Source organism: Melanostigma gelatinosum (genome assembly GCF_949748355.1).
Source record: "Melanostigma gelatinosum genome assembly, chromosome: 7".
Lineage (NCBI taxonomy): Eukaryota > Metazoa > Chordata > Actinopteri > Perciformes > Zoarcidae > Melanostigma > Melanostigma gelatinosum.
In genome coordinates, this window is record NC_136640.1 from 22,515,293 (window position 1) to 22,531,261 (window position 15,969).

At 48.3% G+C, this 15,969-nt stretch overlaps 1 protein-coding gene across 2 annotated transcripts in view; it reads left to right on the top strand.

Moving 5' to 3' along the window:
- Positions 1 to 15,969, top strand: part of mark4b (MAP/microtubule affinity-regulating kinase 4b) — a 75,111-nt gene that overhangs the window by 12,971 nt on the left and 46,171 nt on the right. For both annotated transcript variants that reach the window (XM_079272503.1, XM_079272504.1), the window contains exons 2-3: positions 8,706 to 8,903; positions 9,683 to 9,736. In XM_079272503.1, coding sequence (XP_079128629.1) covers positions 8,706 to 8,903; positions 9,683 to 9,736 — 252 coding nt within the window. The remainder of the gene's footprint in view (positions 1 to 8,705; positions 8,904 to 9,682; positions 9,737 to 15,969) is intronic.

Consider the following 15,969-nt stretch of genomic DNA (forward strand, 5'->3'; position numbering starts at 1 on the left):
TGAAACTCGCTCTTCTTCACGCGACCGACTAATGTAGCCAGGATGTCTTCGGACAAAGCATCGATGCGCGTGACAGTGTTGTTGGACACCGGGATCACGTCCAACTTTTTCGCTTCTCTCTCTCCAATCATACATTCCACCATCTCTTTAACATTTTTCCCTCTCCACCACCGCCTCTCCTTCTCCCTATTACGCGGTCAGAATACTACCACAACACGCCGCCTGTCTTCGGCAGAAATGCGCTCATCCATGCACCGGAACAACACCGAGTTATAATATATACCTCCATAACACCCCGCCACTCTCGGCTCATACCTCCCCAGCAACGAGGCACATCACCCGGTCACAATACCTCCAGAATGTCCCCCGGGTGAAATCCGGGACTTGGTTTTATGGTTCCGAGTGGCGGCGCTCACTCGTTGGCGCTGGGACGCGAGGTCTCCAGCCGTCCCCGCCGTGAGGCACCCGATCGTCAGGTCTGTCAGCCCTCGGAACAGGCCGCGGGGCAACAACTCGTGGGTGGCGGGGCAGAGGCGAGGCAGATCACAGAAAAATAATAAAGACTAGAGTATGGCAAAGATATGTTGATGAGAAGCGTATTTGTAGTCAAACACAAACGTAATCAGGGAGAAAATACGTTCGTGGTAAAACGTAATTGAGAATGCATTTTAGTTTTGGGGGAACGTAATTTTTAGGAGACAGGACTGCACCGCCATTACATTTTTCCTCTTGCGCACCCCCTAGAGGCAGCTCGCGCACCCCACTTTGGGAATCCCTGACTTAGAGTATACGGCTCTGGTAGCGACCTGTCAACCACAGTAAGCCCGCCCTAAAGCATGCTCTGCTTTATGGTCTGTTTGACTCTAAATGGATCATAGTTTACTAAATGAACATCATGCTGCATTGAAGAAGACTTGAAACTAGAGATTGAGACCATAAACTCATGTTTACTGAGGTAATAAATCAAGAGAGAAGTAGAGTAATTTTCTCATAGACTTCTATACAGCTAGACTTCTTTTTGAAACCAGACGAGTCGCCCCCTGCTGGTCAGTAGAGAGAATGACTGTTTTAAGACACTTCCGCATCTGCTTCACTTCTCAAAGCTGGACGGTGCCACCTGGTTCACTCATGTTAACGTTGCACTCCGAAATACAGATCTCCAGGTTTTAACGTCAAAAGAATAACATGTTCAATAGTCCGACCAGTGCTACCATACAATATACACACAACACACTTTCCCAGAACCCGTAACAGTCCCTAAGCTTTCCCCCTAGAGTCCCCCCACCTTCACAGTACAAACACCCATAACACCATCAGCCCTCCGCCCTCTTCTTTAGATACTTTAGATACTACTAAGCTGGTCTGTTTTACAAGAACAGATTGCCCCCCCCCCCCCCTCGCGGCTTGACTTTTCAGATAAATTGCCTCAGGCTCGAGGAAGGAAAATAGTTATGGTGAGGGGTTGGGTCAGACTGACTGGGCAGAGGCAAAGACTGAGTGTGGAGAATGGTAGGGAGTGGCTGAAGGTGCTCGCTGAGTATATTTATTATGCAGTGAAATGAACGAGAGAATTCAACCGAGTTTATGAATACGTTGAAACTGGTTTTACAGGTACGGAGATGATTTACAGAGCAGAGAGAGCGGAGTGAGAGTAAAAAACTGTCGGGGCGACTCGACTCGGAGACCTTACTTTATTACTCTTATTATCGTCATTGTTGTTGTTTTTATATGATACAAAATTGGCTGAATCCTGGGAATTATTCCTTAACTTTACAATAAAAAGACTTTGAAGGGAAATTTTGATTTCAAACAACTTCATTTTTGTAGCGCTGGGATAAATAAGCTAAACTCGTCTGATCGCTGACTGTGCGTTTCTTGCCCCCGTCAGTCATCATTTTGGGAATGTTGCCCCGATGTCATCGCAGCAGTTATTGTGGCGAGTACAGTGTTATCATTACCGGTGGAAACGTTGGCCAAAAATCTGATACCATTTTCTTATTTGTGATATAAAAGAACATCCTGACTCTTTTTGCTCTAAAAAACAACATATCTCGGAGCGCGCAGTGAGGCCGGGTTTACAGCACGGATCATTCCAGAGAGAAGAATCTGTCTGTGCAGAGACGGAGAGAGAAAGCGTCGTCTAGCCAACGAGTGACTCAGCTCTCTAATCCACCGCTACTGTTGATCCGAACGGAATAAAGCTGACCCTCAGCTCAGCCCGGTCTGATGATCACAGCCCCGCAGCGAATGATACGCTGAGTAATGTGGCACATCCCCAGAGGGGACACAGAAAGCATCTGTGTGTGTGTGTGTGTGTGTGTGTTTGTGTTTGTGTTTGCGGCCCTGCGCCGAGGAATCCAGTTCCACTTTGCATACTGGAGCCAGAGGGAGGCAGACTTTGTCCCACGATGTCTGGTAGTCGTCCTCCTCCACGTTGTGTCCTCCCGGCTCATGATGCCAATCATATTTTCATATTGCGAAAATCGTGACGGCTTTTGTTTTTTGCTAAATTGCACAGCGAGATGTTCCACTATAAGAGTTTAATAGACTCAACATGGTGAGCACCGTGCTGTGATTCATTAATTTACTGTTCACATTGCACATGTTGTGTATTACCACTTAAATAAAGACAAGGTCATCTGAAGATACGTTTCAAGTAGGTTGTATAGCCTGACTTACAGTGTGATGGCCTCTTAAGTTCTCACATTCAAGTTGATTTAATGGAGAATTAAGTCCTAATGACTGCATTAACGTGCTGAGAAAAACCACGATTGTCATGAAAAAACGGACACCAACCGTGGTAATTATCATGTTTTCACATGAAGTGAAGTTTCCTGACCCGAGGGCCCAAGAAAACCTTTCCAAAGCCATGTAACGAGTGAAGTTTGTAAAAAAGCTCAGTTTTCTTTAATGCAACTTTGCTGCTGTATATTTGGCGTGTAGCACAGAAGGTGTCTCCTGTCAGAGCAACACAATTGGCCTGCCCCGAGGAGAGGCATAGTACATGTCGGTGAGTTAGGCCTGCAGCCAAACGGCTCTGACTCACGCTTTTCATGGTTATCGGTCGGCAGCTGAACGAGTCTGGCAGAAGACTGTCCGTCAGCCGCTGCGTCGCTTCAGTAGTCCACAAATCTTCTATAATTGAAAACAGAAGCAGCATCAGTAGTTTGGGATCAAGAAACGTCGGTGATGATTGGTTTAATATCGGTTGTTCACATTGTTAAGGAGAGGAGGGATGGAAGCTTGTGTTCGCTGCAAACGGTGAATAAACGGTTTGACTTTGGTTTATTCAACAGCTGTCACTCCCTCTAAATCAATTATATTAGCTGCTTTTATTCTGAAAATTCAAAGGCATTTCGATCCGGCCTGACGTTTCTTCTATCCGTCATGTTTTTGGTTTTTTTGCTTCCCCATTATCCTGCCACTCTTCACCTTTGGTTTTCTACCAGAGCAGAAAGTGCCTCAAAAATATTCCTGAACAAATACATATAAGCAGATGCTTATTTCCTGCGATGGCTTTCTTAAAGCAGAAAGCAATAATACAATAGTATGTATAAGACAGAATACATGCCCTGAAGCAGCCACATTTCTGTGTGATGGTGGTGATCACGTTATCATTTTTTGTGTTCTCTTGAGCTATCCTGGAAAATAGTTGCCTGCATATTCATTGTATTATATTTTGGTTCAGAATTGACTTCAGCCTTCTTACTTTATTCACAAAGGATGACTGGAGTGGTAAAAGCCAGTGCACGTTACTGAAGACTCTCATAGTGCCTACACACTCAGCACTGTGGCTGTAAGGATCTGTTCTCTGGACTGAAGTGCATTGTGGACAAAAGTGCCGATCGCGTGAGCTCACGACTTTCAGACGGCCCGTATGTCACCGTCACTTGACGTGTTGTTTCCGGCGGCTCCCTCTTTCTCGTGGGGCCCCGACAGGAAACGCTCGCCGGGTGCCGCGGCGCAACATGCGACACTCCCGCTGTCGCTCCTCTTGACACCTCCGTCTCCGAGACAGGAAGTGACACGCTGTCGATGGACGACGGAGATGCGAGAAGTTCAGACGGAGTGTGCTTCGTGTCTATTCAGTATATGAGATCTCTTAATGACGTGTTTAGCCGTTGACTGTTGAGAGCAACTCGTTCCCTTTTTGTTTTCTGTTCAAATGCTCAACGCGTTGCCGCAGACAGACACCGGACAGATGTGTGTTGAACTCATGACATGGACATAACATGTTATTGAGATAACTGGGCCTCTGAATTATCCACTTGTCCTTTTTTTTTTTTTGTTAAATTGTCTACGGTGTTATCTCTTCGTTGTGTGGTGGAGACGGTGCGTCTGCTGTGCAGCGTGATGGAGGATCTGTGTGTGTTAGGACACGCCAGTCCGAGGCCATGAGAGCCGCAGCTGCTCGAGAGAGGAAGTGTGTGTGTGTGTGTGTGTGTGTGTGTGTGTGTGTGTGTGTGTGTGTGTGTGTGTGTGTGTGTGTGTGTGTGTGTGTGTGTGTGTGTGTGTGTGTGTGTGTGTGTGTGTGTGTGTGTGTGTGTGTGTGTGTGTGTGTGTGTGTGTGTGTGGAGGGGGGAGGATGGCTCAAGGTTACGCCATTCCTCTGCTGAGGACCGACGTCACACATCCTGTCTTCATCTCAATTCCTCTCCACCAACACACACACACCCACACCTATACAGCAGCGGTCCCCAGCCTCATACGTTTAAGGCCACCGTCATTTGCAATCTCCAGCAGCTGATCTTCCTCTGTCGCCACATATTCTGTAGAGCGGGCTTTGCGCGTCAGAATTACTCCTGATATTGAATTAGACTCCTGATATTGTCTGTTAAATTAAGTTTTCTTTTTCTTGGGGGTTGTAGGCTCTTCTTCTGTCTCCTTGTCCCCTTTGCAAAGAAGCTCTCCGAAAGTTATTTACTCATTTTCGCTAGTTTGTGGGCTTACTTTTTGAGGTCACGACACCGAGACAAGCGCCTTGACGTGTGTCAAGAGACACATGCAGATGAAATTGGGAGAGAATCCGGTAATTTTTTTAAAATAAAACTTCTTTCAGACTCTGATAATCAATAAAACGGGAATGATATCATATTTATTCTTTCTGTGCGGCCCGGTACCATATGACCCACGGCCCGGTACCGGTCTGCGGCCCGGTGGTTGGGGACCGCTGCTATACAGTACATCCAGGCAGGGCGCCTCCCTCAGGGCGTGGCCCATTGTTTGGGAACATGTTTGCGTTTGTCACGCCGAGAGTCTTGCCGTTGCGTTGGCCCCGCCCCCTCCGTCATTTATAGACACGAAAACGGCGAGAAAGAGAAAAGCACATTTGCCTGCAGAGATATTCCTGAGTAAAGTAGCAGAATGAGCAATAATTCATACATTAATAACGTTAAACAAACCTCCTACAATGGATACAATGACTGTTAGTGATACGATAAATGTAGCATGAAAACGATCACATATGGCAGAGAAGCAGCCTGTGAAGAAACAAGCAAAGTACTGAAGCTAATTTTAAGTTTGAAATAAAAATAAAAAGTTAAAGCATTAACTAATTAACGGCGAGAAGAAAGGCAGGCCAGCGAGCGGTGAACAGCTGTTTATGTGGCGTGTCTTCCGTTCCGTCACTTCCTGTTTTCTTCACCTGCATTCCCCTGGGTCCTAAGCCCCTCCATGGAAAGAAACGGGATTAGACCGTAGGATTTAGTTGTTAGTAGGTGTTGTTTAGGTTTATTTCTTTATATATATATATATATATATATATATATATATATATATATATATATATATATATATATATATATATATATATATATACACAACAGCTGTTGACTGCTTGGTTTTCTGATTCACGTCAGAGCCGTCAGACAACACATCCTCACATGTTGTTTATTGTTGTTGATTTGACGTCAAGCTTGCATTCCTGTCGGACCGCAGAAGAATTTAAAAGAATAAACTCCCGACCGACTTTACCTCGTCAATGTGGGAAAGCTGTATTTAGGACAGCATGTGACGGGATTGGCCCAAAACTGGGTTTATGTTTTTAATGGATTATGATGAAATAGATCATTTAGCTTCTTTGATCGATCAGGATTTTCATTTTTTACCATAATCCTGCAGCCCAGAATTCAAAATGGGAGCAGGACTTTTATAAAACAGCTTAAAAAATGAAATTTGTCAAAAGAGTTACATTCGATTGAGAAGTAACGCAGTTGAAATTGCAACCAGTGTTAGAAACAACGGTGATGTTAAACTGTTGGATGTGTTCGCCAGCAGCAGACTGGGAACAAAGAACTCAGGACTGACGGAGCGGAGCGAGTTGTGAGATGCTGATGCAGGACATCGTCACAAAGAACCGATTCCTTCCAGTTTGTGAGGTGCAGCTCATTTGCTGAATGTGCAAATCACACACACACACACACACACACACACACACACACACACACCTAGTCACCCAACCGGCCCTCCATCCATCTTCTATACCAAATGTCACCCTACATGTGTACTGATGTGGAGGACTTTCACCCCCATCCAAAATAGCTATGCTGGCCCTCCAGTCCGCTGCCAGTGGAGACCCCATCACATACACAGAGGCCTCGTACTGAATAAAACCACGTGGTAATCAGAAGGGGGGGGGGGGTGTCGACGGACCGTGCTCCTTGGGGAAACAAAAGTATGACGGTTGGGGGATGGGCGATGGAGGGCGGCATGGAGCTCAAATTGATGTGAAGTTGCCCCGAAAATGAAGATAGCAGCGCGAGACAAAAGAGAAGGCGGGCCCCGCCGCGGAGAGGAGAATAGAGGGAGGGGAGGCATATTGATTTGTCTGGGGGGGGGGATGGGATGAGCCAGTGGAGAGAAGAAGAAGGGGTGAATAAATGGGGGAGGGGGGGGTGAAGATGAAAATGAATGTGGTGGAATAAATTAGAAATGTAACGTTCTGCTATAATCCCTAAAAACACCATTAAAAGCCTTGATACCTCCCACTGAAACTACACACATGAGTTTTGTAGAAGTGGTTCCCTTGCTTATTTTATTTTGTTGCTCTGTGAGTTTTAATATTGGTAGCATCAATGTCAGTGGCAGTAGTGTTGGTGTTCAAGGCCTGAGCTGTGCACTTACCTGTGTGTGTGTGTCTCACCGCTGAGTTTACCACATTGGTTGCATTTCAAGGTGATCTGGTTTCATCTGACTTCTGGTGCGTGCGTACGTGCGTGCGTGCATGCGTGCGTGCGTGCCGGCCGTGTGGAAATAGAAATTCATTGTGCTGAGGGCTTGTCATGAGTTTCTCTTGGGGCTCTACATTTGCCTTTTCTCCCATGAAAAAGTCCAGACTACATTATTTCTGTTAAATATGTCCAAGAGGCCTAATCCCTCCATGACCCGTCACCCCACCACTGGCTTTGTGTCTGTACTGGTTTCCTGGGTTGAAGGATCAAGAGTGGAGGGAAAGAGTGAGGCGGGATGATGCGTTTAAGACCCTGAGCTTTGTGTATTTTATTGGCAAGAGGAAGATACCACATGCATCATGATACAGGGGTTTCCATGCAATAGCAAGGCCATGTTGAGAAGTTCAGGCTTCCGTGGGATGTTTCTGTTTCCGCTCGGTGCTCGGAGGAGAGCAGATGGAGGATTGGTGTTTGACGTTTATGCGGCGAGACCTCAGAACCTCGCCTGACCTCCAGGGTTAGGGTCAGGTCAGGCTGAGTGTGGAGTGGAGGAAAGAAGCCACTGCATTATATTATTATAAATATTGTATGTAATATATTATTGGACACGTCTTTTCTGGGGCTCAAAGGGAAACTTGCTTCTGTGATGTGAAACACAGAAACACAATCTTTATCCGCTAATCATGTTGCTGCACTTTATTTTCTTAATTTTTGTTCAAAGTTCACAATTATCTTTGTTCCACTCGAGGACGTTTCACAGCCACATGAAAACAGAATACAGAAAGACAACCTCAACAATAAATGAACAATACCTCACAGAGCTAGAGCGAGGAAATGCAGTCATTCATAATTTATATAACTTTAACATACAGGTAATTCATGTGACATTTTGTTCAGAAGAATAATTAAGTCAGTGAGTATATTATATTATTTCATGAGCAGATTTAGTGTTTAAGGAGTTTGGTGAATTTCAACATATTGTAACTTGACTGCAGGATACACTTTTTGTCCTTTCTACCGTAATCTAGTATTTTTGGAGGATTTTGCAAATTCTTTTTACTCATCATGTTCCCTTTTAAGGGGATAAAGGGTCGGTGTGGTGGATAGAAGATATCAAGGCCTGTGTACATTTCGACTGTCACATCTCAGATTTTTCGCTATCGTCCTCCAAAGTTTTGAAGGCGGACCCCGCCATGTGTGTGTCCGCTGAGCGACGGGGCTCGATGTGCCGCCGTCACCTCTCACCGTACCGACACGGCAACGTGCACGAGTGAGAGGAATGCGAACTTAGAGGGGTCAGATGAGATTCATAGCCCCCCCCCCACACCCTCCCGGTTACTCTCTCTTTTCGCCTCTGGGGGTCTGGTACCAGGCTGCAGTCACATGACATCAGGAGCACAGTCGAGGTCACATGGTGTTCGTTGGTCGCTTTGATGCTAAATGACTACGTGGAGGTTATACCTCTCTATCATCTGTTTATATGTTAACTCTCTCTCTCTGTCTCGCTCTCTCTCGCTCTCTCTCTCCCCCCCCCAGCATACCTCCCTGTCGGCCAGCCGCTCAGAGAAGGGCACCGGCTGGTCGAGCCGCTCGCTCGGAGCCCGATGCCGCAACTCCATCGCCTTGTGCTCGGACGAGCAGCCGCACATCGGAAACTACCGGCTGCTCAAAACCATCGGCAAGGGCAACTTCGCCAAGGTCAAACTGGCGCGACACATACTGACCGGCAGAGAGGTGAGTTTCAGAGAGACAGGAAGCCTGTCGATGAGGCTGAAGAGTTGAAGAAGACTCCTGGGTAAACAAACAGCAGATCAGAACAGCACCCTGTGACTCAGCCCACAGATGGAACTCAGAGCACCCTTGTGTCAGCTTTCACTGTACAGCCAGACTATCCCGTCTCACAGTCAGTGTTTCAATACCTTCCTTCTCCTCGTTAAACCCTGGCCTACATCAGTCGATCAGTCTCAGCAGAAACTGGATCATGTGAGAGCTGTAGTTGTCCTCCCATATAAAGCAGAAGACGGTCGTATACCGGCGGCCGCCACATGTTAAGCCTCTTATGAAGCTCTGTCAGTTTGTTTGGTGGATTTCTGCCTCTGTTTGCTCCACACGCTGTGAAACACTGTGCATTTTGAATTCCAGATGATCTCGTCCAGAGCACATCGTTCAGTAGCTGATAGAGTCTGATAGAGACGTTGGGAAATTTAATTCGTTCATAATTAATGCAATTGAAGCTGAAATTTAAGGGTTTTTTCTGATCATTTAAAAAGATATATATAATTGAGAAAATTTCCTGCAAATTAATTGATAACAAAATAATTGTTGCTTTAACATACAGTAAATAAAATAAAAATGTAAACCTTTTGAACAGTGAAATGCATTCCGGTACCATAAATTCATACCACTTCATTATTACATTTTTGTTGTGATTGAGTTCGACCGGGTTTGTTGCAACAAATGAGATGTTTTCTTTGTTGTTTGTGTTCATTTCCTTTTCTGTCGTTTCCTCTCAGGTTGCAATAAAGATCATCGATAAAACACAACTCAACCCAACCAGCCTACAGAAGGTGAGTGTGGACCTTTGTGTGTAAAGACGGCTCAGGTAGAGGAGTTCATGCAGCCGTCACAGAACTATTAAACACACATACAGATGGATGGTTGTTGTAGTTATGATGTATTATTTACTGTTTATGTGTCATGTAACACGATTTAACAGTCAGTCAGTCGTGTGTCCTCATAGCATCGCGTTGCGTCACTAGCAGCTCAGCAGCGTCTCCGCATGTTGTTGTTTTGTCTCGGGCCCTAACTCTCGGATGATCCTTGCGTGCGGCAGTCATCTGAACTTTGACCTTTTGGTCGTCATGTGAAACGTAGTGTCGGGGAAGCTGTTGCTGGCTGCAGGTCAGGAGCAGCAAAAACTCTGAGTCAGTTCAAATGATTTGTTTAATATTGAGACAACAGACTTGGTTGTTGTGCGGGAAAAATGCCTTTTTTTTTTTTTTTTTACTTCACTCATTTCAATAAGATGCTGACTCATTGATTCTTTGTGCCGGTACAAGCTACCAAAAAACTTCTATAAGCCGATGAGACGCAGAGTCCCTTCTGCTCTCCGGGTGTGGCTACACGTTTTGTCAAATAAACGCAGGTGTCAATTAGACACCGGGTAACTTTCGTCAGATTCAGAAACCATGAACACGAAATATAATTTCATTCAGATTCAACATTAACAAAAATAGTAGTGACTCCCTGCCTTTTTAAAACGTTCGTAAAGTCAGAATGTTTGTCCGTTTCTCGATATCTTTCAAATATGAATCCAAGTTATGAACATTGTCACGTGAAGTTCATTGCGTACTGTCTATAACACAAACAATATTTTGTCCCCTGTCGTTGGGTGTGCTTGTTTTTCTGTCTACAAACTAAAAGTGTCCCGACACTTCTCTCTGTAGTCTTCACCCCTTTTCCTTTTGGCTGTGCCAGAATGACCATAAAGTGCATAAAGCGAGCAGTTGCGTCGGTACGCCGGGTGCTGTAAAAAACTGTCGTCAATTGATGATGATTGATGATGCATCGTTGATATGTTACTCAATGGCCTAATTTTTCTACAAACAATAGTCGTGCTGGTTTAAATAATGAAGTATTTCCCCGCCTGTCCCAAATAGAGTTAAGTGATTGAGGGCCACTGACTGCAGGTTGAGGTAACATCATTGTCCACACAGTCCACTGGGACTAACGAGGACAAATACTCTTGAGTGATGTACGTCACTGTGTGTTCGTTTAGGGTCGTGTATTAACGACACGTGTTGCACTCATGGCTCTAATGAGATGAAGCTCTCCTGTCTGAACTTGACCCGCTGCCTGTGTGTGTGTGTGTGTGTGTGTGTGTGTGTGTGTGTGTGTGTGTGTGTGTGTGTGTGTGTGTGTGTGTGTGTGTGTGTGTGTGTGTGTGTGTGTGTGTGTGTGTGTGTGTGTGTGTGTGTGTGTGTGTGTGCGCGTGTTAATTGAGAGCGAGCTATTAAAACGAAATGAGTGAGAAACGAAAGTTACGAACGTAACTACGGTTCTATGAATCCTGGATGACCGCCAGAGGCAGTGCTTAACACTGGATGTATCCCGTCTCGCGCATGCGCAGGTCGAATATTTATATCAACAAAGTCACGTGTGACCTCGGATGACCACCGTCATCTATAAGTTCCGGTGTCATCCTGAGCTCAGTCCTATGGAATCTTCTCGCGAGTTCACGGGATTCCGAGTGACCAAGAACTCTGGCGGTCATCCAGGATTCATAGAACCGTAGTTACGTTCGTAACTTTCGTTCTATTTCATCCTTACTGACCGCCAGAGGCAGTGCTTAACACTGGATGACTTATACCAAAAGAGTCACGAGGAAGCACAGTAACTACCCCTTATAGCTCCGGCAGAGAAAATTGGCCAAGAACCCTCCCCAGTGGGTGAGGGTCGGCAACGTTAACTCTGTAGTGTTTGGTGAATGTGCTCGGTGATGCCCCTGAGGCCGCCGCACATGTATCCCCCACAGGCACACCACTTAGGCTTGCCCTCGGTGTGGAGACACTCTTGGTAGTGACCCTTCACCCCGGATGGCCGAGCGCAGCCGCTCGCCTTGTATGTATCGGCAATGGCCTCCACTATCCAGTGGGACAGGTGCCGTTTCTCCTTTTTTCTCTTAAAAAGGAGCACAGCCCTTCTTAGGCTCACCATAACTGACTATGCAGGCGGTGGCTTCCATATAAGCTCTGAGGGCCCACACTGGGCACAGCAGCCTTGACCTCTCCTCTCCCGATGGGGGAGGGGGGGGTCAACTTTGCCAGCTGGATAGGCCGGTTTATATGTGAACTTATCCACCCCCTTGGGAGAAACACTGCCTTAGGCCAGAAAGTGACACCCAAGCCATCTGAGTTCCACCTCAGACATGATTCTTCCACTGATAGGGCATGCAGCTCGCACATTGAGCTGAATTGACAGCAAGGAGAAAACCGACTTGCTGATAGCCATCTAGGCTCCGCCTGTGCCAGGGGTTCAAAAGGACAAGCATAAGCTGTCCAGTACCAAGGGTAGGTCCCATGCAGGGGAGACCGGCCCTTATCCAGGAGAGACTGTAGAAACTCAGTACCGCAGGCACGGGGCGCTGTACTGGGACCTTGTTCTGAGCCGCACACTAGTCGGAGAACAGCTTCCACCTGTTTCTTGTACTGCAGGCAGGTAGACCGCGCACTGGCATTCAGAATAGTCCGTCAGACTGGTTCTATGCAGCCACTCAGCATCCGGTCGGGCCCTCCCGTGACCCCTAATTGAAGGCGGCAGGGATTGGAATGCCAAATCCGACCCTCTAGTCGCGACAGGAGATCCCTCCTGTCGGGGAAGAACTCTGACAAGCTTATAGCAAAAGCGGAGGGACTGGTGGAAAGGCACAAAGAAGATCCTCTGGCCACGTGTGAGCCAGGGCATCTTGACCCAGAGGGCTGGTCCCCCCCGTCAGGGAGACCCAGTGGGGGCAGTGGGTCGACACGTCTGGATGCAGCCGCCACTCTCCCGGTGGAGGCTTGTAATGGAACAGGAAAACCACAACCTTGTACCATTCTCCTGGTGGGTACATTGCCCACAGGCTGGTCAGGCGAGGGGCCTCCCAAGTCAGAAGGCCACGGTGATCCCCGTAGCAACTTCTGCAGATCTGGTGCCCCATCGATAGTTCATGGGAAATCACAGCAGAGGTGCTGTCCACCGGACAAGCACATGCTTTCCCTTCAAACATGGAAGGAAGTGCTCGAGCGCTAGCTCTAGAACCTGGACCTGCGGTCTTTCAGCAGACAACTGCCCCCAGGCTGTCCCGTTCTGTCACCCTGCACCCGCCTTGAGAGGCAGGTAACTGTTGTGACAATCTCCTGGTGGAATGGAACCGAGCCCCTGGGGCTCGGTTCCTGGGACACTGTTCGCCAGATATGCACTCCCTCCATGGGGATAGTGAACAGATGAATAGACACTGTTTTGATAATATTATTGCCCTGTATCTGTGCCACTTGGCATCCAAGTGAAGGCTGTTCAGCCATCCGCACTGGGGCGACAGACAGGCCCTCATAGGGCCACACTAATGAAGGTTATGCTCTGAGAAGGGCTCAGGTAGCTCCTCTCCATGTTCACCTTGAGGCCCATCGGGCCACGTGAGAGAAGGCGAGCAGTGTCCTGTGGCGCCTGAAGCCGGGACGGCGCCTAGGTCAGCCAGTCTAAGTACGGCCGTATGTTCACGCCCTGCGATTGCAGGGGGAAAGGACAGCAGTAACACACTGTGGACACCCATGGGGAGATGGGAGAGTCCGAATGGAAGCACCCAGGACTGAAAGTTGTGGTGATGCACCATGGGAACAGGCGTCGATAGACGTGAACCACTCTCCCTTGGAAATCAGCTGATGGGAGAAAGAACCCCGACAGCCGGCCTGGAGACATCTCCTGGCACCCCTGCCGGGGGGGACGGGGATGTAAGTAGGGTTGTATAGGTAGCGGTCCGGCCTCTCAGCAGGACGCCGAGGCCTGTTGCGGCTACTAGGGTAAGCTGGAGGCTGAGAAAACGGCCTTGTGGGCCAAAAATGGGACCCCTAGGTCTGGGGGTGCAGGCATGTCCCTGCAAAGACCAGAGAACTGCTGCCTGGTCTGGCTAGCTCTAACAGTCCGCTGAAGCGCCTGTACAGCAGCTGACTCGAACAGCTCACCAGGCTCCACTGGGACAGTATGGAGGGTCCTCCTACATGTCTCAGATAGGGGTGACTGCGCCAGCCAAACCTGGCGACGAGTCTGAACCAGCCACGTTCCCTCGATATGAGCGCAAACGCCTGCAATGAAGCATCACTGAGCAGAAGCGTCGAAGTAGCCCGCTGCAGAGAATCTGCGAGGGAAAGCCTGAGGTGGGAGAGGGAGTTGTCGATACGGTGCACAGCGCTGCTGTGTCCTAAGCCCTGGATAGCAGGTCATCTTTGACCCGACATTGGGTCGAGGGCACCTGGCATCGGGCCTCAGAATCTCCTCAGGGGAAACTGATGGACGCCATAGTCGTCTAACTGGCTGGCATACGTGCAAGGCCAGATTTGCCACCTCCTGCATGGTCTGATGTAAGGCGGGAGAGAGCCCTGGTGTCTCCACCATGCACGCAACTCCCTCAGATATTCCTCGGAGGGAGGAACAGAAAAGGTGGTGAGGGCGGGAAGGTGCCTGAAGAAGGCACTCACAGGTGGATGTTCCAGCTGCTGTGTATGCCCGGCGTGCAAGCGCCATACCAATGACCAGGGTAGGTTGGTCTGGATTCAGCTGCCCTGACAGGGGGAGGTAGACCTCCCGCATCAGGTGTTCCACTTCGGCCAGCCTAGCAGACCTTACTGCTCAAGGCGTGATGCCGCAGGTCCTGCCTGGGTTCTCCCTGCTAGGGCAAGAGGTCAGGGCCGTCCTCCGGCTGAAGAGGAGCTATACCGGTCCTACAGCCGGGAGAGTTGAACATGGCCGCGATTCTGGTGGAACCCTTGTCCCACTAGTTCATGCGGAATTCCCAATCAGTCCGAGCGGGAGCGCTCAGCTGAATGTTGAGAGAACAGGCAGGGGGCAGTCAGTGGCGAGTGATCCTTCGGACACTCTTCCCTTAGCCAGCCGCTGCGGATATTGGTGACCCACCAGTTAGCCTGAGCGAGAGCACTCTGCAACTGCGGAAACAGGTCAGGCAAAGTCCTTATAGTGAGAGGGGCGAGGACACTCTCTAAGCCCACTCTCTTCACTAAGATAGTTGCTGCAGATATTAGTGTCCCCCCAGTTAGCTTGAGCGAGAGCACTCTGTTACCGTAAAAACCGGACAAAACAGACCACAGTCCGTACAGTGAGAGGGGAGCGAGGACACTCTTCACTAAGATAGTTGCTGCCGATATTGGTGTCCCACCAGTTAGCTTGAGCGAGAGCACTCTGCCACTGTGGAAACAGGTCAGGCAAAGTCCTTATAGTGAGAGGGGCGAGGACACTCTTCACTAAACTAGTTGCTGCCGATATTGGTGTCCCACCAGTTAGCTTGAGCGAGAGCACTCTGCTACTGTGAAAAACGGACAAAAAGAACACAGTCCTTACAGTGAGAGGGGAGCGAGGACACTCTTCACTAAGACCGCTGCTGCAGATATTGGTGTCCCACCAGTTAGCTTGAGCGAGAGCACTCTGCTACTGTGAAAACGGACAAAAAAACCCACAGTCCTTACAGTGCGAGGACACTCTCCACTTGGACAGGTGCTGTAACTCTTGGTGTGCTACCAGTTAGCCTGAGCGAGGGCACTCTGCTAACTGATATCCGCTACCGATATGTCCATAATGTTTACAACAATCAATGGACACACCGAGTATTAGCTTAGTCTAGTTAGCCGGAGCGAACTCGACAGCCGTAATGCGTCAAAACCATCAATGGGCACAACCTCCATGTTGATTTAGTACAACTAGCATTCACCGAGTTAGCCTGAGCGAGCACATTCCGCTAACTGTGACAGCTGTAAGGATACAAAGTTGATGGCTACAGCCCCAGTATCAGCTTTGTTTAGCTAGTTTTCCACTGAGTTAACCTGAGCGAGGACGCTCTGTTAACTGTGACAGCCGTAAGGATACAAAGTTGATGGACGCAGTCCCAGTATCAGCTCTGTTTAGCTAGTTTCCCACTGAGTTAACCTGAGCGAGGACGCTCTGTTAACTGTGACAGCTCTGTTAACTGTGACAGCTCTGTTAACTGTGACAGCCGTAAGGATACAAAGTTGATGGACGCAGTCCCAGTATCAGC